We start from the raw sequence: 20,321 nt of genomic DNA on the forward strand, positions 1-20,321 counted from the left end.
CTGTCCCCTGGGGTGGGCCTGGGAGTCTGAATGGCGTCAGGCAGTCCCGGTGATTCTGGCCCACGGGCCAGTGAGAAGCGCTGCTGCCCACCTGCTCTTGACCACTGTCTTTTCTCCCCCCAGAATAGATTCTCAGACTATGAGAAGAGGAAGGTAAGAAAATGCCTTTTCTCCTCTGTCACTTTTCTTCTCGTTAAAGATCTCAGCTATTATAAAAGATGTGAGGAAACAAGGTCTTCCTGCTTCTAAATTAGAGGGTAAAGTGGTGCTTTCCTCTTACTTACGTCGCCTCACCACGTCCTCGTGCAGCCTCAGTGGGTGGCAGGGTATCTCCATTTGACAGATGAGAGGACAGGCTGAGAGAGGGTGAGCCCAACCCCAGGCTCCAAACCTCCAGCCTGGCCAGTGAGCAGCCTGTTTTATTACAGGTGGGCCCTGGGCTGGTGGAGCCCGAGCATGGGGAATGTGGTGCTCAGCGTTGAGACCTGCAGCCCGCACTGTCCAGAGTTGGGTTGTGGATTCATCCTGCTCCCATGTCCTAATGCCCACAGGACCTGTGCCTGCAGTCACTAGGATCTGCATTCTTGCAGGAACAGAAGATGCTGGAGAAACTCGAGTTTGAGCGGCGCCTGGAACTCGGGCAGCGAGAGCATGCCCAGCTCCTTCAGCAGAGCAGCAGTCAGAAGGACGAGATCCTCCAGACGGTCAAGGAGGTGTGTGAGTGGCAAAGTGGGGTCCGGCCTGCCAGGCCTCCGGACTCGGACCAAGGGCAGTGCGAGTAAGCTGTCTCAGTTGCATCCTCCGGGACTGGGGCCCCTTACAGAACCCCTAGTGCAGCCTCCTTCTGTGCACTGGACGCCCTGAGGCCCGGCGAGGGAGGACCTGATCCCAGGTCACACAGAAAGGGCTGGATGAGGACGGGAACCAGGTCTCCTGACCACAGCTCAGGGTCCCTCACTGCCCTCTGGGATCTGAGGGGGCCCCAGCCGCTCAGGATCTCCTCCTGTCCTGCCGCAGGAGCAGTCTCGGCTGGAGCAGGGCCTGAGTGAGCGCCAGCGCTACCTTGACGCAGAGCGTCAGCGGCTACAGGAGCAACTGAAGCAGACGGAGCAGAACATCTCCAACCGGATCCAGAAACTTCTGCAGGAGAATCAGAGGTCAGGCTCCTGGCCTCCTGGCCCCTAGACCTGAAGACCTTCACAGTGATACCCTTCAAGCAGCCCGGGATGGGGGTCCATTTCTCCCTCACGGTCCCTACTCCTCCCCAAGGTTTCCATCGTTAGAATCCAGTCTTGGTGCTGCAGCTTGCACCAATGTCAAGAGCAAAGAATCTGATCTGGGCATGACCAGGTTTGTTTCTTGTCATGGGACTGCCCCTGATTGGACCTATGGACTCCAAGGTTTCTCGTCTGTAAAATGAGTGGGTTTAACAAGACAGTCGAGATCACATCCTGCTCCAGTATTTTGGGTTCCAGGTAACCTATTGCACTGAGGTCAACCATTCACCCTGTAGTGAGATTTACCTTAACAAGTCTTGTCCAAGGTAGGAGCTGCTAGGATCAGGTCTTGATGGGGCTTAGGAGAAAGGGGGCCAGACAGAGGTCTCAAGAAGCCTGAGGAAGGCTCATCAGGGGCTCCCTTGTGGAAAGATTCCTGAAACAAGCTTTAGCTGTATCCCCAGTTGCTTCCAGGCTTCCTTTTTTCTGTCCTCTGCGTGGCTGGCTCCTCCATCGTCCAGCAGTTACACAGGCCTGAGTGAGTCGGCAGGCCCCCTGTGGACAGCATGCTCTCCCCACCAGGGCCGCCAGGAAAGCTGCCATCTGTTGGGTGCTTCTCACGTGCCAAGCACTTTATGCATATTTTCTCACTCTTTACAAATACTCCGTGAAGGTTTTTTTATTATTATTAGGCCTGTTTCACAGATGAGGAACTGGGACTTGGCGTGGTTGAGTAACTGGCCTGAGAACACAGAGCCCCTAAGTGGCGGAGCTCAGACACTCCCAGCTTGGCTACTAAGCTGCCTCTGCACAGCCAGCGCTGTGAAGGGCGAGCGGTCCTGTTGGAAACAGCCCTGCTAGGGATGACCGCAGGGACCTTTCATGGTTTTCTCCACAGGCAAAAGAAAAGTTCCGAGATTCTAAAGTCACTGGAGAATGAAAGGTAAGTCTTCTGTTCTAGCACCTTCTGGACAGTGCCTTCCTTCCGGGAGGGGGGGTTGCTTTGGGGAGAGAAGATCTTGTGATTCCCAAGGATTATACCAGAAAGTTTTCCTAAGGCTTTGAATTAAAAAGAATCACTGCCTTCAAGTTTTTTAAAACACATTTACACTCCTGAGAAAAATTCAGAGACGTAAGAACGTATGTGTAATGTCCAACTATATTCCTAGTATAAAAAATTAGAAAAAAATCCACGTTTCTGGGGGAAAAAAAGAATTTGGTTACATGGATTGTGTGCAAAGGGATAATCTGTAGGGATTAAATGTCTTATAGAAGAATATTCCTTATTAAGGGAAAATACTTAGAATATATTGCTAAGTGGAAAAGTAGTGGCTACAATTAAAGCAGAATATATAGTATATCGTTTCTCAAACTCTACATGTTTACCGCATTGAGGCACACCACTTAGTAATTAGAAGGGATGATGGGTGGGACCCCAGCCCCGCCCTCCCCGAGGTGTTAATGGGAAGCCCTCCTGAGTCTCTGGCATCCCAAAATAGCAGCGTGGACTCTGCTGCTGTCCCCCACCACGGGGGCCCTGGCTGCCTGGAAGGCCTCCTGCAGGGCTCTCCCAAGGGGTTGCAGGGGAGCCCCACCACCTCACCCGCTTCAGCTGTGGTGCTGCCATAGCTGGGGGGCGGTCAGGGCCGAGCTGAGTTGTGGCCGGTGGCGTCCTTTCTTCTGCACACTGAGCACCCTGTCTGCGCTGGGCCTGGGGTCCAGGGGTGCATCAGATACCGCCTTCCCTTGAGCCTGGGCCCTGGGCTGGAAGCAGGAGCGCTTAGACAATATATGCCGCTTCTGACAAAGTTAAACCCTGCGGGGCGGTAAAGGATGTTGTCCCCTCGCAGCCACTGCTGCCAGTGTGGTATGAGAAAAAAATGCACACGCATACATGCAATTACCTTTTCTATTTTCACTTATTTTATCATGGATATATTGCCATTACAAAACCCTGATTATTTGTAATAGCTGTAGGGTATTCCACTATATGATTATATCATAGTTTTTTTAATTAGCCCTCTGTTCATGGACATATAAGTGGGGTTCTGGTGTTTCATCGTTACAAACAATGGTAGCGGGAACATCTTCTAGATATACCCTGATGCACTCATGTAAATATTTTTGAAGGAAATATTCAAAGGGCATTTTGATGGGTATTGCCAGATTACCTTCCAAAAAACATTTTGCCAGTTTACACTCTCTCGACAGTATCTGAAAGTGCCCACTTCTCCACCTTCACTGCCAGCACCATGGTTCTCAGTTTTCTCAATCTCAACCAGCCTGATAAGGGAAAAGAAGATTTTACTTTCTGTAGTTATCAGTGACGTTAAGACTCTCTCCCTATATTTATTGGTCACTTGTATTTAAGCATCCATGAATTGGCTGTTTGCATCCTTTGCCCGTTTTTCTAAGTGAATGCTCATCTTTTTATGCAAGAAACTCTTATCTACGAGGCCAAAGGTCACCAGGCCCCCAGTGCAGGCACATGGTGCAGTGGACATTCGGAGAACATGGCTAGGTTGCACATCAAGGAGGACTTCCTGAAGGGGGTGGTGTTCATCTGATGGGATTCTCTCTTGGAAATGTTGCCTTTGCTGAATAAACGGTTGAATTTTTTTCCTAGAATAAGAATGGAACAGTTGATGTCCATAACGCAGGAGGAGACAGAGAACCTGCGGCGACGTGAGATCGCCTGTGAGTCTTGGGGTGGGGAGGGGTGGGGGGTCATGGGAACAGAGCTTGACTGGCGGGGTGGGCAGGGGTGGACAGCCCTCTCTCTACTGGTCACATACAAGGGCGCTGTGTGTCACCCCTGGGGAGGCGCAGTGAAGTCCAGTAATGGAGCATGGCCTCTGGGGCCAGGCTGGACTCGGATTCAGAACCCCCGCTCGGAAACAAGCCATATGACCTCAGGGGCGTTCCTGGTCCCTAACTGTTCCAAGCCTCAGGTTTCTTATCTATAAAATGGGGAGAACAATTATCACTTGCCTCACAGGGTCGTGATGAGGGTCAGATGAGGTAATGCCTGGCACAAAGTGAGCATTTCACAAGCGTGGCTGTCAGGGTCTCTGTTATCAAGAGCTGTGGCTGGCCCTTGTGTTTCTGGGAGCGCTCCTTCCTGTCATCCTCCGGGCGCCATCTTGGGGCTCCACACTAGTGAGGGGACACCCTGCCTCATCTGATCCTGAGAACATCCAGCTATGTGCCAAGGAGGCAGTTCCTCGTTATTTAAAATAAGGAACGATTCTTTTTGTACCGTCCCACTCTTCAGAGCTGGTACCAGCGTGGATATCTGCGCACTTAGTCAGGGTTTCCTGAGTACCAGGCGCTGTGCCGAGCACTTCCCGTGCACCCTTCATCTCACTACCTGCTGCTGAAGTGTCATATCGCTGATGTCCCTGTTTTAAAGGTCACCGCTATCTACCGTTTACCAAAAAGGAAACTTGTGTTTGCATCTCCAGCAGGATGTTTATCAAATTAACTAACTAGCAATGGGGTCAATGTCAGGGGAGTTTTGTTTTCACCTTTTCAAACTTCCCTATGGCTTAGCTTTTAAACAATGAAGGTGTGTTGTGTTTATAATTGAAAAGTTTCAATTAAAAAAAGGCAAGAAAAGGTAATAACCTAGAGTTGTCGAGGGCATATGGTGTCAGACTGGCCTGTACACTGCCAACGGGAGTGTGAATCCACAAGGTCTTTCTGGAGGGCGGAAAGGATAACTCTCGTTATTCATGGCCTTGAAACTGCACACCTCTAAAAGTATTCTTAGGAAATAATCAAATAATCAGATCTGCACAAAGATGTTTGAGCCAGGATGTTTATTGAAGTATCATTTAATAATTGCAAAAAGTGGGCCGGCCCGCTGGTGTAGTGGTTAAGGTTGCCTGCTCCGATTTGGCGGCCCAGAGTTCTCTGGTTCAGATCCTGGGCTCAGACCTAGCACCAGTTGTCAAGCCATGCTGAGGCAACGTCCCACACAGAAGAACTAGAAGGCTGTGCAACTAGGATATACAAATGTCCTGGGGCTTTTGGAAGGGGGAAAAAAAAAAGAGTAAGATTGGCAACAGATGTTAGCTCAGGGCCAATCTTCCTCACCACAAATAAATAAATGCAAAAAGAGTCCAAATGCCCCCAAATAGAGGATTATCTAAATAAACTTTGGTAATCCCTGCACTGTAGTTCTGTGCAGCCATTAACATCACACCACTGTGTTGACATGATACGTTTTATGTTATATATATTTTATCACAATAAAAATAATTAAAATGTTATGACACTAAACATACCACTTCTCACTTTTTATGACTACTTCCTGATTTTAAACAGTTTTGTTTTTTTCTCCCTGAGGAAGATTGGCCCAAGCTAATGTCTGTTGCCAATCTTCCTCTTTTTGCTTGAGGAAGATTCGCCCTGAGCTGACGTCTGTGGCAGTCTTCCTCTATTTTGTATGTGGGTCACCGCCACAGCGTGGCTGCCAAGGAGTGGGGTCCACTTCCGGGAATGGAACCCAGGCTGCCAAAGCAGAGCACACTGAACTTAATCACTCAGCCGTGGGGGCCGGCCCTAACCACTTTTAATTGTACAGTTCTTTGGTATTAAGTAAAGTAGTCCCCCCTTTTTGTGGGGGATACATTCCAAGACCCCCGGTGGATGCCTGAAACCATGGATAGTACCAAACCCTACGTATACTGTTTTTTTTCTTATACATACGTATCTATGATAAAGTTTAATTTATAAATTAGGCACAGTAAGAAGTTAACAGCACTAACTAATAATACAATAGGGCAAGTATAACAGTATGCCATAATAAAAATTACCATAGACCCTAGCAACCTCAACATATGATTTTTTTTTCTTTTCTTATTAAGTCGAGAACTTTCATCTTTTCACTTAAAGGAAGCACTTACATCTTCTCTTCGGTATTTCTGAATTGCCAGCATCCCTGCTCTTGCACCTTGGAGCGATTATTAAGTAAAATAAGGGTGACTTGAGCACCAGCCCTGTGACTGTGGCAGTCAGTCTGATAAAGGGATGATCCACACCCTGGGCAGTACGGAGTACGATGGCTCAGGATTTCAGCGCACGACTTAGAATGAGGCACAATTTAAAACTTATGACTTACTTGTTTCTGGAATTTTCTATTTAATATTTTCCGACCAAGGTTGACTGCAGGGAACTGAAACCATGGAAACCAAAACCTCGGATACGGGGGGCCTATTGTCAATTCGTATTGTTGTGCAGCCATCACCAACATCCTTCTCTAGAACTTTTTCATCTTCCTAAACTGGAACCCTGTACGCATTAAACGGCAGCTCTCCATTTCCGCCTGCCCCAGCCCCTGTGGGACCAGACTCTACTTTCTGTCTCTGTGAATCTGACTGCTCTAAGTCACTCATATAAGTGGAATCACACAGTATTTGTCTTTTTGTGACCAGCTTCTTTCACCTAGCATCATGTCCTCAAGGTTCATCCGTGTGGTAGCTTATATCAGAATTTCCTTCCTTTTTAAGGCTGAATAATATTCTGTTGTATGCATAGACCACATTTTGTTTATCCATTCAGCTGTCAGTGGGCACCAGGGTTGTTTCCACCTTTTGGCTGTTGTGAATAATGCTGCTCTGACCATGGGTGTGCAAATACCTGTGCAAATCCCCGCTTTCAATTCTCTCATTTTAATTTTTTAAAATTCGTAAACATGCATAAAAATTAGAAAAATATGTATCAAATATAATAATGTCTCTGAGTCTGGGTGACAAGATCATAAAAGATTTTGTGTGTGCTGTTCAACGTTTTATAATTAGTCAGCCTTTCAAGCTTAAGTTACTTCTGTAGTTTAAAAAAAAGAGATTTAAGGTTACCTACCACATGGGTGAGCAGGCGAACCCCACGAGGCCACCCCAGGAGCAGCCCCCCGTTCCTCAGCGCCGCACCCCCATGTTTCCTCAGCCGCCATGCAGCAGATGCTGACCGAGAGCTGTAAGAACCGGCTCATCCAGATGGCCTACGAGTCGCAGAGACAGAGCTTGGTCCAGCAGGCTTGTTCCAGGTAAGGTAAGGAGAGGGAGGCTTCCCGAGTGGGGGAGCTGGGGGAACTGGCTCGGGGCCCAGGACCCTGCGGGGAGAGCTGGGTGCTGGGATGCCCTGCCCCAGGCCGCCCCAGCCTCCACCATGGTATCTGGGGCAAATGGCGACTGGTCTTCGTGACTTTTCTAGCTGGACCTTGTGATGCTGTCTTGGGCCATGATGCAGTGACAATAATCACTACTACTTCTTGTGCACTGCCCACGTGCCAGGCACTCGGCTAAGGGATGTGCATTAGCTTATGGAATCTATGAGGGACTATGTTGTTGTTCACCCCAACTTACAAACGCAGCTCAGGCTCAGAAGGACTATGTGACACACCCAAGGAAACACAACTAGCTGGTGGCAGAGCCAGGATTGAAACCCAGGCCAAGTGGGGTGGGGGGTGCTCTTGACTGCAGGGCAGTCGTCCGTCTCTGAGGGTCCGCACAGGTTGGGAGTGGGCTGTGCTGGGGGGGATGCTGATGGAGCTGCTTTCGTGCTGATGGCCACTCTGGGTCTCGTGGGTTTGTCTGTTGAAGGAGCCACAGGTGCCCGGCAGAGCCAGTTGAGAAAAGCTCAGTCAGTGCTCTGAAGCCCCAGACAGGGACGGGCCAGCAGCCCTGGCTGCCCTTGTGTTTCTCCTCCCATCCGGGTGGCTCTGGCATAGCGGCCACCCTTCTGGCACCTGGACCATGCCAGCCTCCCCTGTGTCCCCGCAGATGTGGGCATTGCTCCCTCCTTTCCCAGTGGTATGACATTGTTCTCAGGAGTACAGGCGCTGGGGACAGACAGACCTGGATTCAGGTCCCACTTCTGTCAGTGGCTGTGAAGTCTTGGGTGAGTTAGTTCCCTCTGTGCACATAAGTCACAGGCCCTCCCCCTGGAGTCGTTGGAGGTCTTAATATGCGTTAATGAGAGTAATGCCACGTATGGATCCGATAAATAACAGCTGTAATGAGGAAACAGACTCAAAACCAAGACTGTACCAAAGTACAGCCATGGGAGGTGAGGAGCTTTGTGCCAAAATCACTAGGCTTGTTCTGGGGGCCTGAGAGCCTGCTGGGGGCCGTGCCCGGGCCTGCATGTGGACACAGAGGGTCTGAATCCCCTGGCCCTGGAAGGAAGGTGACAGTCTGTGTGTCCTAAGCCCTAAGGACTGTTGAGTGAATAAATGGTTTGTGTTGACTCCTCCAAGGCGCCTGGCACATAGTGGGCACTCAGGGAATGTTCAGAGAGTGAGTGAATTTGCTGTCTTTCTGGCAGCATGGCCGAAATGGACGAGCGGTTCCAACAGATTCTGTCGTGGCAGCAGATGGATCAGAACAAAGCCATCAGCCAGATCCTGCAGGAGGTGAGCCCTTGGCCAGGGCGTGAGGGCAGGGGCTCAGGAGGGGCGCAGGGAGCCCAGGGCGGAGCGTCAGAATGCTCCACGAAGCCCCGCCTTACTTAGCTTGTATGACCAAAGATGCTTAGTGGATTTAGAAACACACAAACCTGCAGGGCGAGAGGGGCCGGGAGAGGCCTTTGGGTGGGTGTTTTCTGCTCACTGAAATCAAGAGGAGCACCCCTTCCCTGGCGGGCACCCGCTTCTCATGCTTGGGGGGGGGGGGTTCTCCATTGTAAGGAGAAGCACCCCTTCCCTGGCGGGCGTCCACTCCCCATGCTGGGGGCTCCATCATAGGGATTTAAGGGGTGACGGGGGGATGGTGATCACACCATGGAGTGAGCCCACAAGAGGGTCACGGGATCTTAGACCTCTCTCCTCACGTCTCACCCCCACACCTGTCTGCCCTTCCTCCATCTTAACTGGCACACGGCAGGTAATCGGTAGCGCCACCCAGTGGATGAGATGAGGAAGGACCCTCATGACTTCCTCCTGTCCTTTGTCCTTATTGTTCCGTCTCAGCTTTCTCGCTGCTTGACCCTCACGTCACCTCCCTTCTTTCTTCCTTTGTGATGTCCTTCTAGCACTGCTTGGCCCTTCATTCCCCCCTGCCTTTCTCTAATGTCTCTATTCTTCCAAAACAGCATAACTTAGTACTTTCGGGACTGTGCGAGGAAAACAGTCCACTTCTTAGAGAGGGCGTCTGGCCTCGTGGTTGAGGTGCAAGGCTCAGCACTTGACGGACTTGGTTGCTCCTAGCGCCTGCCAGCTCACTTCTCTGAACCTCGCTTTGCTCATCTGTGATGGGGCAGTAAAAGCACCCACATGGTCGGCGGGTGTGGAAATTCAGTGTACCCTGTGGGAAGGGACTGAGCATAGGGTCAGCACTAGTAGAGTCTCGATAAATGGTGTTTTAGAAACAGAAGTGAGCTGAAAAGTTAATTTCTCTCTAAGAAATAGAAAAGTCACACACGAAGGGGTTTCTGACGCAGACTTTGTTGCTCCCCGGCCCCTGCGCACTGTGACCTCTGGGCCTCTCCTGCAGAGCGCCATGCAGAAGGCAGCCTTCGAGGCTCTCCAGGCGAAGAAGGACCTGATGCTGCAGCGCCTCAGGAGCCAGGTGAGTGCTGGGGCTCTCGGCCCCGGCCGTCCTGTCCACCGCGGAGCGCAGAGGTGGCTGACAGGTGGAGTCCTGGCTCCTCGCTGGCCCGCTCAGCATGAGCTCTGCCCTCGGAACCTCCTCCTTCTCCCGGAACCCAGGGCGGGGGCGTTGGGACAGCCCCATGTCCCGCAGTGCTAGGGCCGAGGGGAAAGGCTGCAGGGGCAGCCTCCAAGCCGACCGGCCGCAGGCAGGCCTCCTGCGCTAGGAAAGCAGCGGCTCCAACCCCAGCGCTCCCATCAGCTCAGCCTGAGGAGCTGGAACAGACTGGGCGCCCCTGAGTGGGCGGGAGGTCCTGATGTCAGGGCGACCTCGGCCTGGGCCTGCAGGAGGGGCCGTGCTCTGGCCGCGGGGCTGTGGGACTCACTGGGCTTTGCCAGGGGAGGCGGGTCGGTGGGCCAGGGGCTGGGGGAGCTTTCAGGCTGTGGGGACGCTCACCGCATCGTGTTCAGCACACTTTGAATTTCACATTTTGCATGATTTTTTTCTTTTCTATTCTTTTATTTTCTTTTTTGGCCAAAACCAACTTACCTTTTAATTTCCCTCTTTAATTTCAATTCCACATTGCCAGACATGAAGCTCATTCCTCTGACCAGGGGTTGGTGGGGTCATAGGAACTTAGGGACAAGGGTCATAGGGACATAGGCACAGGGTATAGAAGTCCCTAGCTTTGGGATCTGACCTCCAGGGCTAACAGCCCCCAGTCACACCCTGAGGGTGAACGGTGACCCCAGACATTCTCACTTGTGGGTGCTTTTCACCCACCAGGCCAGCTATTCCTCTTGGATGCTTGGGGACATCCCAGGGAAAGGGTTCACTCACCTGCTCTGTGTTCTTGAACAAGTTACTTAACCTCTCTGAGCCTCGGTTTCTTTGTAAAATGGAAGCAATAATACCTTCCAGTAGCCAGAGGAGAACTGATGAAATAATGCATATGAAGTGCACAGCACCAGCCTAGTACACAGAATGCTTCAGTAAATATCAGCTACTACTATTATTGTTGATCAGTCACTTCCATTACCCTCTGCAGCAGCTGTTTAGAGGAGGCAAGAGAATTGGACCAGTGAGAGGCTCAGTGAGGATTCTGTGTCTGTTCCTTAGTCTGGCCTGAACCTTGAAGGAAAGCCCCTTCTTCATCCCACAGACTTTTCTCCACCTCCCACTCAGGGACAGGCCCTGTGCTTGGCTCTTGATTGATAGTACTGACCAGGACACGCATGCCCCCAGAGCGCCCAGCGCCACGAAATAATTCTTTGTAAAGCCCTGCTGATGAGGGTCCCCAGGCACGAGGTCCCTCCATTCCAGAGCCCCCCCAAGAAAGGCCACACCCCACTTGGCCATGAGAGAGCAGCAGCACAGAATTGAACCATGGTTGGTGTGAATAAAAAAAACCCTGTCTCGTCTTCTGTTTAGATTAAGTTAATAGAAACTGAGTTATTGCAGCTGACACAGCTGGAGTTAAAGAGGAAATCTCTGGACACAGAGGCACTCCAGGTATGTAGGGCTGCTGGCCTGGCCTGCCCCTGCCCCTCCCCATGAAAGCCCCCTGCTGCCCCACCGCCTTTCGGCAGCTGCTTTCCAGCTGACAGGGCAGGTGTCCTCTGTGGCTGTGACTCTGGAGGGTGCCCTGACCCCAGAAGGCTGATGGGAGCACAGCCTGGGGGCCAAGCCCAGTGCAGGCCAAGGTTAGCGGTGGGGTCAGCCTGTTGTGAGGCAGGAGGGTCAGAGGAAGGAGGGTTTCATTGCCAAGGCTAACCCAGGCAACATCTCCATCTGCATTTTCTTTGTTTTGGGGCAGGATCGCTGCTGAGGTCCCTGTCTCTTTAAGCCATGCTTTTGGGGTGCTAGTTCGACTCGGGCAAACATCCTCTGGGGAAGGAGCTTTCTCAGTGTGCCAAGGATGTGTGGAGGAGAGGACCCAGATGCTAGCATCCCTCCCCGCAGACAGCAGCATCTCTGTGAGCTCGGCCTGGGTGTCCCACTCACAGAGATGTGGGGGCGGCAGGCCTGGGCCAGCAGACAGCCTCTGGGCTGCACGTCTGGGCCCTGGGTTTTGTCCCCACACAGGCTTGCTGTGTGATCTGGGCAAGTCGGGGAGGAGTGGCAGCCCTTCCCTTCTCGGGACCTCGGTCTCCCCAGTTGTACACCAAAGGACTGAGTCAGTGGTCTGTGGGGGCATGTGCCCCATGCCAGGCTTTGGAGCAGAGCCTTCTGTCTGTCACTGTCCCTGTGTCTGTTCTCAGTGGAGAAGTCTTTAGTTGTCTCATGCGCTTCTCAATGTAGTGGAAGAATGTTGGGGTCTGGTGTCCTCGTCTCAGTTCTGCCATGGCTGTGCTGTGTGACCTTAGCCAGGTCACTTCCCCTCCCTGGGCCTCCATTTCTCCCCTCCATAAAATGGAAGTAATCTTGCAGGCCCAGCCTGTGTCATAGGGCCATCAGAGAAGGGTGAGCTGGCAAATGGAAAGCCCTTTGAGAGCCTGGAAATGGTCTTCAGAGAAGAGGAGTTGGGGTAGCTCTCAGAGAAGATGCAAGCACTGAGCTTGGCGCTGCCCTCATCTCCTGCCCAGTAGAGCTTGAGGGGCTCCCACCCAATGGGCTTTCCCAGAGTCAGAGAGGAGTGGAACACAAACCCAGTTTGCATGTGCCTCCATCTGTGTGGAGCCTTCCAGACTGGTGTGGGGCCACTCACCAGCCCGCCCTGCCGTTTGCGTCTGCCCACACGCTCTGTGGTCATGAGACGAAGTCAAACACCAGTGACTTGTCATTTCCTTTGTTTGGTGTTTCTTAGTGCTCCACCATCATCAGTCGCTAGATCCCATGCCTGGCGCAAACCCCTGGGGAAGGCAGGTGCAGGCTTGGGAGAAGGTGCAGGGGGGTGCCCAGGCAGAGGGCCCTTCAATTCTGTCCCCCAACTCAGCCCGAGACCGGGCGCAGAGGCTTGAGTTGAGTCGGGCCCACCATGGTGAGAACTGAGGGAGGGTCCTGCCACTGAGCCGTGGGGGCTTCTGGCACCGGGTGCCGTGAGCTTCCAGCGGCACTGGCTGCGGCCTTGTGTTGTAGGAGATGATCTCGGAGCAGCGCTGGGCCCTCAGCAACCTGCTCCAGCAGCTGCTCAAAGAGAAGACACAGCGAGAGGAGGAGCTGCGCGAAATCCTGGTGCGTTTGGCGTCTGCCTTCAGCGTGATGTGTGGGCTTGCTTTCTCTAAACACACTACCGTTCTCAGAAACCCTTTATTATTCAAGTGACAGTTGTTCACGAAAAAAGAAATGGAAAGGACAAAGGAAAAGAATCTCACTTCCGAGAGTTATCTGTTGCTAGCATTTTGTATGTTCTCCAAACATGGTGATGCACATTTATAGCTAAGCACGGATGTGCCTTTAGACAAAAAACAGTGCGTACTCCATTATAACCAGCTCCTTCTCATCTGTTCTTTTCATGTCATTAGAATGTCCCCTGCGTTCTTTTCATGGCTGCATGTGGATGGGCCATCCTTTAGCCACTGTTGAGCATGTAGACTACTTCCGGTTCTTTACTTGTGTGGACAGTGCCCTCTGACCATCTTTGTACTAAGTATTGAGAACAGCCACGAGAATTTACTCAGGGCAGTGCCCAGGAGAGGACTCTCTGCGTCTAGGGCCAGCCATTTAATAAGCCTTTGACAGGAGTTTCCTGAATGTCCCTCGCACCCAAATGGGTTTGACTTCTGACACGTTATCAGGGTGGCAGAGTCACATTTAGAGGGGCAGGTTGGGGTCATTTCTTCCAGGCCCTGGGTGTGCCTGAGTGGTAAGGCCAGGCCCACCAGCTGGGATGAAAGGACCAAATGGCTCCCATGTCACCGTTATTGCACCAGATGTCCTCTGAGTTCCACTGAGGGCCGGGCTATGTGTGGGGTACGGAGAAGAGTGAGACTGGCTTCTTCCAGAGCCCCACAAAAGCCCAAATGGTGTGTGGGTGCCGGTCAGAAGCCGCCCGGTCCTCACAGTGCCTTCCTGCCGTTGCCTGCACGTTGTAATAAGGTGTGGGGCGCTCCCCGTCTGGGGAGGAATCCCCACCACAGTGGAACAGCCTCAGGTCCTGGGCGCCACACGAGAGGTGTGTCCACAGCCCCGGGAGGGCCAAGGCCAGAGGAGGGGACCACCAGGGGCAGTCAGGCCCCCAAGGGACTGGGGAGATGCCAGTGTGAAGTCCTGCTCCCTGCATCCCCTCTGGCCCCGGCGTGCGGCCGCAGTCCTGGATGGCCGGCTGGTTGTTCAGAGTACGGGCTCCAGAGCAAGACAGATGGGTCTGCGTCCTGGCCCTGACACCGAGCCCTTCTAACTGGGCAGGATACCCGTTAGTCTGCACCTCACTTTCCTCCCCTGTGAAGTCAAACCTACTTCTCAGAGTTGTGAGAATTAAGTAAACTGGCATCTGTCAGTGTACGGCAGAGTCCAGCCCACGGCACTCTGCAAATGGTAGCTGCTGCTGCTGCTGTGTTGGTGGTGGCGTCATGAGTCCACTGCTCTGTCCCGCACCTAGAACGTGCCTGGCCCAGAGCAGTGCTCAGGGAACATTGCCGAGTGATGGGCTGGAGCAGTCAGTTTCACCAGCGTGTTTATGACTCCGGCCTTGGCAGAACAGTGAAGCCCCCTCCAGAAGCTGAAGCCGTCCTTAGAATCCTCTTGCCCTCCCTGCCTGGCGCCCAGGGCACAAGCCTGAGCTCTGTGGGAGAAGGAGACGGCTGTCTGGTGCTCTGCTCTGCCCACGAGCACATGAGCAGGTGTCCCTCCTGAGCGGTGGTGCATGGAGTGAGGGGCAGGTGTCAGCAGCCTGTGCCCAGGTACCCCCACAGGTCCTTCCCAGCAGTAAATTGGGGATGGGGATGCTCCCAGCCTTTCCCATGTCGGTGGTTTAAACAGTGAGATAAGAGCGGGTAGGGAAGTTCTTTGTAAAATACCATGTGCCATCCACATGCTCAGATCAAGGTAGTCACAATCGTCACTGTCATTATCAGTTTTATTTACTGGTTAGTAGCTAACAGTGTCTGCTTCGTTCTTGGCAGATGGAGTTAGAAGCCAAAAGTGAAACCAAGCAGGAAAATTACTGGCTGATACAGTATCAACGGCTCTTGAACCAGAAACCCTTGTCCTTGAAGCTGCAGGTGAGGACTGGGGGGCCCAGCCCCACTGGGGAGCCAGGAGGTCCTCCTTCCAGAGGGCCCTCTCGTGCCTCAGCGAGGCCCTGCTCCTTGACCTTTCTGGGTTGATTCCATTCATATCTCTGGTGACCCTAGTGTACCATGTCCTGTGCTAGGTCCTGGCAGGGACAGAAATGAGAGAGGGGGCGTTCATTCTGGTGAGGGGAAGACAGCTGCTGGTCACTGCTGTGTGGACTGGAGACCTGTGAGCACACAGTGGGGTCGAGCCTGCTGGGCACCCAGCGAGGTGGGCGACAGTAACTGTCACCAAGCCCTGCCGTGGACAGGACAGATGGGGTCCCTACCCGCCTCCCCACACACTTTTTTTTTTTTTTAGTGTAAAAATAGTCTTTCTATGTATACTATTTTGTTTTTTTATGAGGAAGATTGGCCCTGAGCTAACATTTGTTGCCAATATTCCTCTTTTTGCTTGAGGAAGATTGTTGCTGAGCTAACATCTGTGCTAATCTTACTCTATTTTGTATGTGGGACACCACCACAGCATGGCTTGATGATCAGTGTGTAGCTCCACGCCCAGGATCTGAACCTGCGAACCCCAGGCCACCGAAGTGGAGTATGCGAACTTAACCACAAAGCCACCGGGCCAGCCCCAACTATACATACTATTTTGGCAGCTTCCTTTTTTCTCTTAACAGTGGTTGTGGGCAGTTCCCCGGGTCCATGCGTATAGATCTCCTGTGTGTTTCCAGACGGCTGCGTAGCGTTTTGTATGTGGACGAACCCTCATGATTGAAACAGTCCCTCTTTACGGGGACTTCAGTTGCTTATCATTTCCGAGTGTACAGGGAGAGTGGGAGTGAACTTCTTTGTGCATTTTTATGTGCTTACATATGCATTTTTGTAGGGAAAATTCCAAGAATACATTTTATATTATGTTATGTATATTCAGACCCTTCGGTTGCTGTTGTAAATAATGGCTTCTTGTTTCTCTTCCCGTTCGTGGTGCACTCGGCTTTCCTCGTGGGCCTGTCGTGCAGGAAGAAGGCATGGAGCGCCCGCTGGCCGCCCTCCTGGTGGAGCTGTCGGCCGAGCACTACCTGCCCATCTTTGCCCACCACCGCATCTCGCTGGACATGCTGGGCCGCATGAGCCCCGAGGACCTGGCCAAGGTGGGAAGGAAGCAGCAGCCCCTCGGGGGAGGTGGGCAAGGCTGCTGGCCCAACCTGGCCAAGGGTTGACTTGCTGTTCATGCGCTTCTTGGTGAGATCTGCCACTGTCACATGTCCCAGGGCCGCCGTGCTTCTAGATGGCCAGCACACCCCCTCCTTGTGTCCCTACCACCTGGGCGTGCCCTGCATGCCGACTGGCTAAGAAAAGCCGGGCGTGTGGGCCCTACTGACCCCACACTGCATCCCAGGTCAGATTGGATCTTCACGTGGTAGAGCCCAGACAGTTCCTTGGAGGTCGTCTGCTCCAGCCCCTACCCCACAGTTGTACAGAGACCATAATGGCAGCACTGCCCCGGCCTGGTTATGTCCCAGGGACGTTGCACTGAGCCACGTACTCTTCAGACAGGACTAATAATGATAACAGCTAACGTCTTTGTAACATTTGCCAGCACCAGGCACCCTTCTGAGCACTTTCGTATCCTAACTCACTGAATCCACCCGACAGTCTGGGCAGGCAGATGTCGTCATTGTCATCATTTTTCAGATGAGGAAACTGAGGCACTGCAAGGTGGTAATTTGCTGTTCACACAGCAGAGCCAGGACTCGAGCCCAGATGGTGGTGCTGGAGTCCGTGCTGTGTCCCACTCTGCTCTGCTGCCTGTCCCTCCATGGACGCAGAAGCTGAGGGCCACCTGGGGCCACGTCACCAAGCTCAGGAGCGTGTGCTCTGGAGGCTGAGGGGCCGTGATGCTCAGCAGCTCTGCTGACTGTGGGAACGGCAGCAGAGGGCCTGACTCCCGGGCCGTCACGCGCATGATGTGAAGCCATGCAGGTGAAGCCGGCTGCACCATCCCTGACACAAGGGAGCACTTGCCACCCCATGGCTATTGCTCGTGTTGGTTTCCTTTTGGGTCTCAGTTTCTCCCTCTGCCACACTGACTGTTGGGTTGGGCATACTGAGCCCCGGTCAGCTCCTCGTTTCCAGTCGAAGGTGCCAGAAGCCAGGAGTGAGGCGGTGCTGCATAGTGGGCTCCCGCCCAGGTCAGGCCATAACCTGCTCTTCCCTGGACTGCCGCAGGTGGGCGTCACGGAGGCTGGCCTGCAGCACGAGATCCTGCGGAGGGTCCAGGAGCTGCTGGATGCGGCCAGGATGCAGCCAGGTACCGACACTGGGGCCTCTCCTTAGCAGAGGGCCCAGCCTTACGTGTGGACTGTGGTTGAGGGCAGTCACCCGTTACATTTCGGGACGAGTCCTGAGGGTGGTTCCAGCCCCTGCTGGTCCTTAAGGTTCCCTCCTAAAGGAACAAGATTTACCTGTGGGAAAAACAGGCCACAAAATGGACAAAAAGGGGACGTTCCCTTGCAGCAGGAGGGGCCCTCCTGGCTCCTATCCCATAACTTTCCCTAAACGCGCCCTCTAGACACTGGGACCCACACCCAGGATCCTTGGACTGGAGGGAGAGGCCAGGCGTACCCAGTGCCCACCATGTGCCCCACACTGTGCCTGGGCAGGCCTGTGGTTTGGACATGGAGAGATGTCCGTGGTGGGTTGGGAAGGGGTAGAGGCAGGTCATATAGGCACTCCGCCCCGTCCGGAGGCCCAGGAGAAGGTGGAGCTGTGGCTGACGGGGCAGGCACAGGGGTCCAGGGCTCTGGTGTGCTGAGCACTCTGTGCGTACCACTCACGTCGCCTTGGTTTCAACCCCGTGAAGGTGGGCACTATTGTTGTCCTCATTTGAGGAATGAGGAAACTGAGGCAGAGAGAGGTGACATGTCTCCCATGACGTCACACATGTGAATGGCTGAACCACTGGGCTTTGCTGCCCTCCTGGAGAAGGCCAAGGGGCCTGACAAGGGAGAGGAAGCCTGGGGCCTGGAGCAAGGATGAAGGAGAGACACAGCCAGCCTCAGGCACGGTCTCTGGGGCAGAGGCTGCAGGTGGAGTTGCCGGGCCAGACCGCAGGGGCGAGGCAGGAGCTCAGGCTCCAGGCAGAGAGGAGGCCCTGCGTCCACAGGTGTCAGGGCTGATGGCAGCGCCATGACATCTGCAGACTCCAGCTTTCCAGCCACTTTGACTCCAGGGGCATAGACTCAACCTAAAAAAGCAGTCATTAAACTTCCAGTCCTTTAATATCAAGTAATGTGCAAAGTAGGCCCCTTCCTCGCCTTCCAGATGTTGCCCCAGCACTGACCCCTCCCGCTCTCAGCCTGGAGGGCAGGGGGAGTTTGGCATCAGGAGTCGGGGTCACACCTGGGCAGAGAGACCTCCCTTGAGCCGGTGTCCCTTCACTGTGAGCCCCTCCGGCCTCCAGAGCGGCTCCTCTCCCCGTCTCCCACCACCCCCGGGGCTGGCGGAGCCGCTCCCTGCTCGGAGTCAACGAGCAGTTCTTCCGCCCGTCGTGGAGTGTCTGCAGGTCCGCGGCCGCTGCCTCGGCTGCTCAGGGCTTCCTCCTGACAGTGCCCACCCCGCAGGGAAGGGGGCTGCGGCGGGATGGCTCCTCCTCGGCTCCAGAGGGACAGGACACCCTCAAGCATCTTCCTAACACTTCTCTCATTGCTCCCAGGACTTGATATGTGTTCTGTTAAACATAGAAGGGCCCCTTGACAGCGCTGGTGTGAGGGCACCAGGGTACCCCTGGAGGGTCTAGTGTTGCAGTAGCCTTTAGAAAACCTTCAGGTTTCTTCCAGTTATAAAAAATACTACTCATAATTCAAGCCGTGGTGTAAACGAAAAATGCGAACCATGATTGGGGGGGGGTGGTCAGGGATGAGAAAGACTCAGGGATGCTGGTGGCGCACATTGCACGATAATGAAAGTGACTTTGCATTTTGTAAGGGTCCATGCTGATGTTCTCCTTCGGGGCTAGATGCTGGCTCCAGGGCAGGGCAGGAGGGACGCTGGGGGCTCTGCCAGGGGGTCTGGAGGAGCAGCCTTGAGGGCTCCTCACTCCTCTCCCTGCTCTTCTGAGTCACCTGATGGGCAGTGGCCCATCCTGTCCTGTGGTTGGGGTGGAGAAGCTGAGAGCCTGGCCCAGTCCACCCCAGAGCCCTTAACCAAGGGTTCCCGCACAGGGCTCCACCACCAGATGGCCCTGTGGCCTTGGGCAAGCGGCTTCCCCTCTCTGAAAGTGATGCGCCTCCTTGCAGGGTAGCTGTGAAGGATCCTGGGGATGTTAGGGGTAAGAGGCCCAAGTTGACCAGCACTGTGGCTGTCCCTGCCAGCGTCCCCACACTCCCCTTTTACAGATGGGAGAGTAAGGCTCAGAAAAGAGAAATAGGGGATGTGTGGGAAGGCAGACCCTTCCCCCAACTCTGAGATCTGAGTGTCTCCCACCTTACAGCTCACTGTCCACTCAGGGCAGGCAGGGCCAGGGGGCCCTAGGGTTTGGGATCACTGGGGGATGAGCCTGGCTCAGCCTATTCCTCTGGTCCCCACAGAGCTGCTGAAACCACCCAAGGCTAAGGTCCTTGAGCCCTTGGAGCCCACTGCCCCCGAGGAGTTTCCTGAGCCCGTGAGGCCATCGGCTCCCCCCTCGGAGCTGGAGGTGCCAACCTCGGAATGTGTCGTGTGCCTGGAACGGGAGGTGAGTCTGGCAGTGGACCCAGCCCCCAAGCCCAGCATCCCCCTGCCCCCACCTGCCCTACCCCCGCGGCCGTCCTGATCCTCTCCAGGCACGTGTGTTCTTCCTGAACACTTGTTCTAGTTGGGTAAGTATACCATGTTCATTAGAAACTTTGGAAAATACAGGAAAGCAAAAGATACAGGAAATAAAAATGACCCATGATCCCATGACCCAAACGTGAGCAATGCTAATGTCATTTTCTGGGTCTTTTTTCAAAACGAGGTTTCCCTGCTTAATAAATGCATTAAGGAAAATTTCCCAAATCATTAAATATCAACACAATTTTCTCTGAAGAGGCTTTTTAAAAAAACTGTCTTTTTAAAAAAACGAAGGAAATTAACGCAGTGTAAAAATTAAACAACATAGCATGTAAAATAAAAGACCTTCCTTCCCTCCACCCTTTGCTCCTACTTAGAACAGGCGACCGTGTCAGCCGTGTGGTTGCCCATGGTGTCTGCCAGACCCGGGACTGCCATAGTAGGGAGGGTCTCATTTACAAATTTTACCGAGTGTCTGCTTTCGGGCCGCGTCGGCGGCTTCGTTTCTTCCTCTTACCAGCAGT

General features: G+C 53.4%; 1 protein-coding gene across 10 annotated transcripts in view; it reads left to right on the top strand.

Moving 5' to 3' along the window:
• Positions 1–20,321, top strand: part of LRSAM1 (leucine rich repeat and sterile alpha motif containing 1) — a 40,780-nt gene that overhangs the window by 19,207 nt on the left and 1,252 nt on the right. For 6 of the 10 annotated variants that reach the window (XM_070251437.1, XM_001501598.5, XM_005605797.4 and 3 more), the window contains 14 exons: positions 124–153; positions 591–713; positions 1,018–1,157; positions 2,116–2,160; positions 3,844–3,914; positions 7,167–7,266; positions 8,547–8,634; positions 9,713–9,787; positions 11,240–11,320; positions 12,887–12,982; positions 14,872–14,970; positions 16,005–16,136; positions 17,215–17,296; positions 19,575–19,720. In XM_070251437.1, coding sequence (XP_070107538.1) covers positions 124–153; positions 591–713; positions 1,018–1,157; positions 2,116–2,160; positions 3,844–3,914; positions 7,167–7,266; positions 8,547–8,634; positions 9,713–9,787; positions 11,240–11,320; positions 12,887–12,982; positions 14,872–14,970; positions 16,005–16,136; positions 17,215–17,296; positions 19,575–19,720 — 1,308 coding nt within the window. The remainder of the gene's footprint in view (positions 1–123; positions 154–590; positions 714–1,017; positions 1,158–2,115; positions 2,161–3,843; positions 3,915–7,166; positions 7,267–8,546; positions 8,635–9,712; positions 9,788–11,239; positions 11,321–12,886; positions 12,983–14,871; positions 14,971–16,004; positions 16,137–17,214; positions 17,297–19,574; positions 19,721–20,321) is intronic. The other 4 variants (XM_070251439.1, XM_023628928.2, XM_070251436.1 and 1 more) reach the window with 1 other exon arrangement.

This window comes from Equus caballus, chromosome 25 (genome assembly GCF_041296265.1).
Source record: "Equus caballus isolate H_3958 breed thoroughbred chromosome 25, TB-T2T, whole genome shotgun sequence".
Taxonomy (NCBI): Eukaryota; Metazoa; Chordata; class Mammalia; order Perissodactyla; family Equidae; genus Equus; species Equus caballus.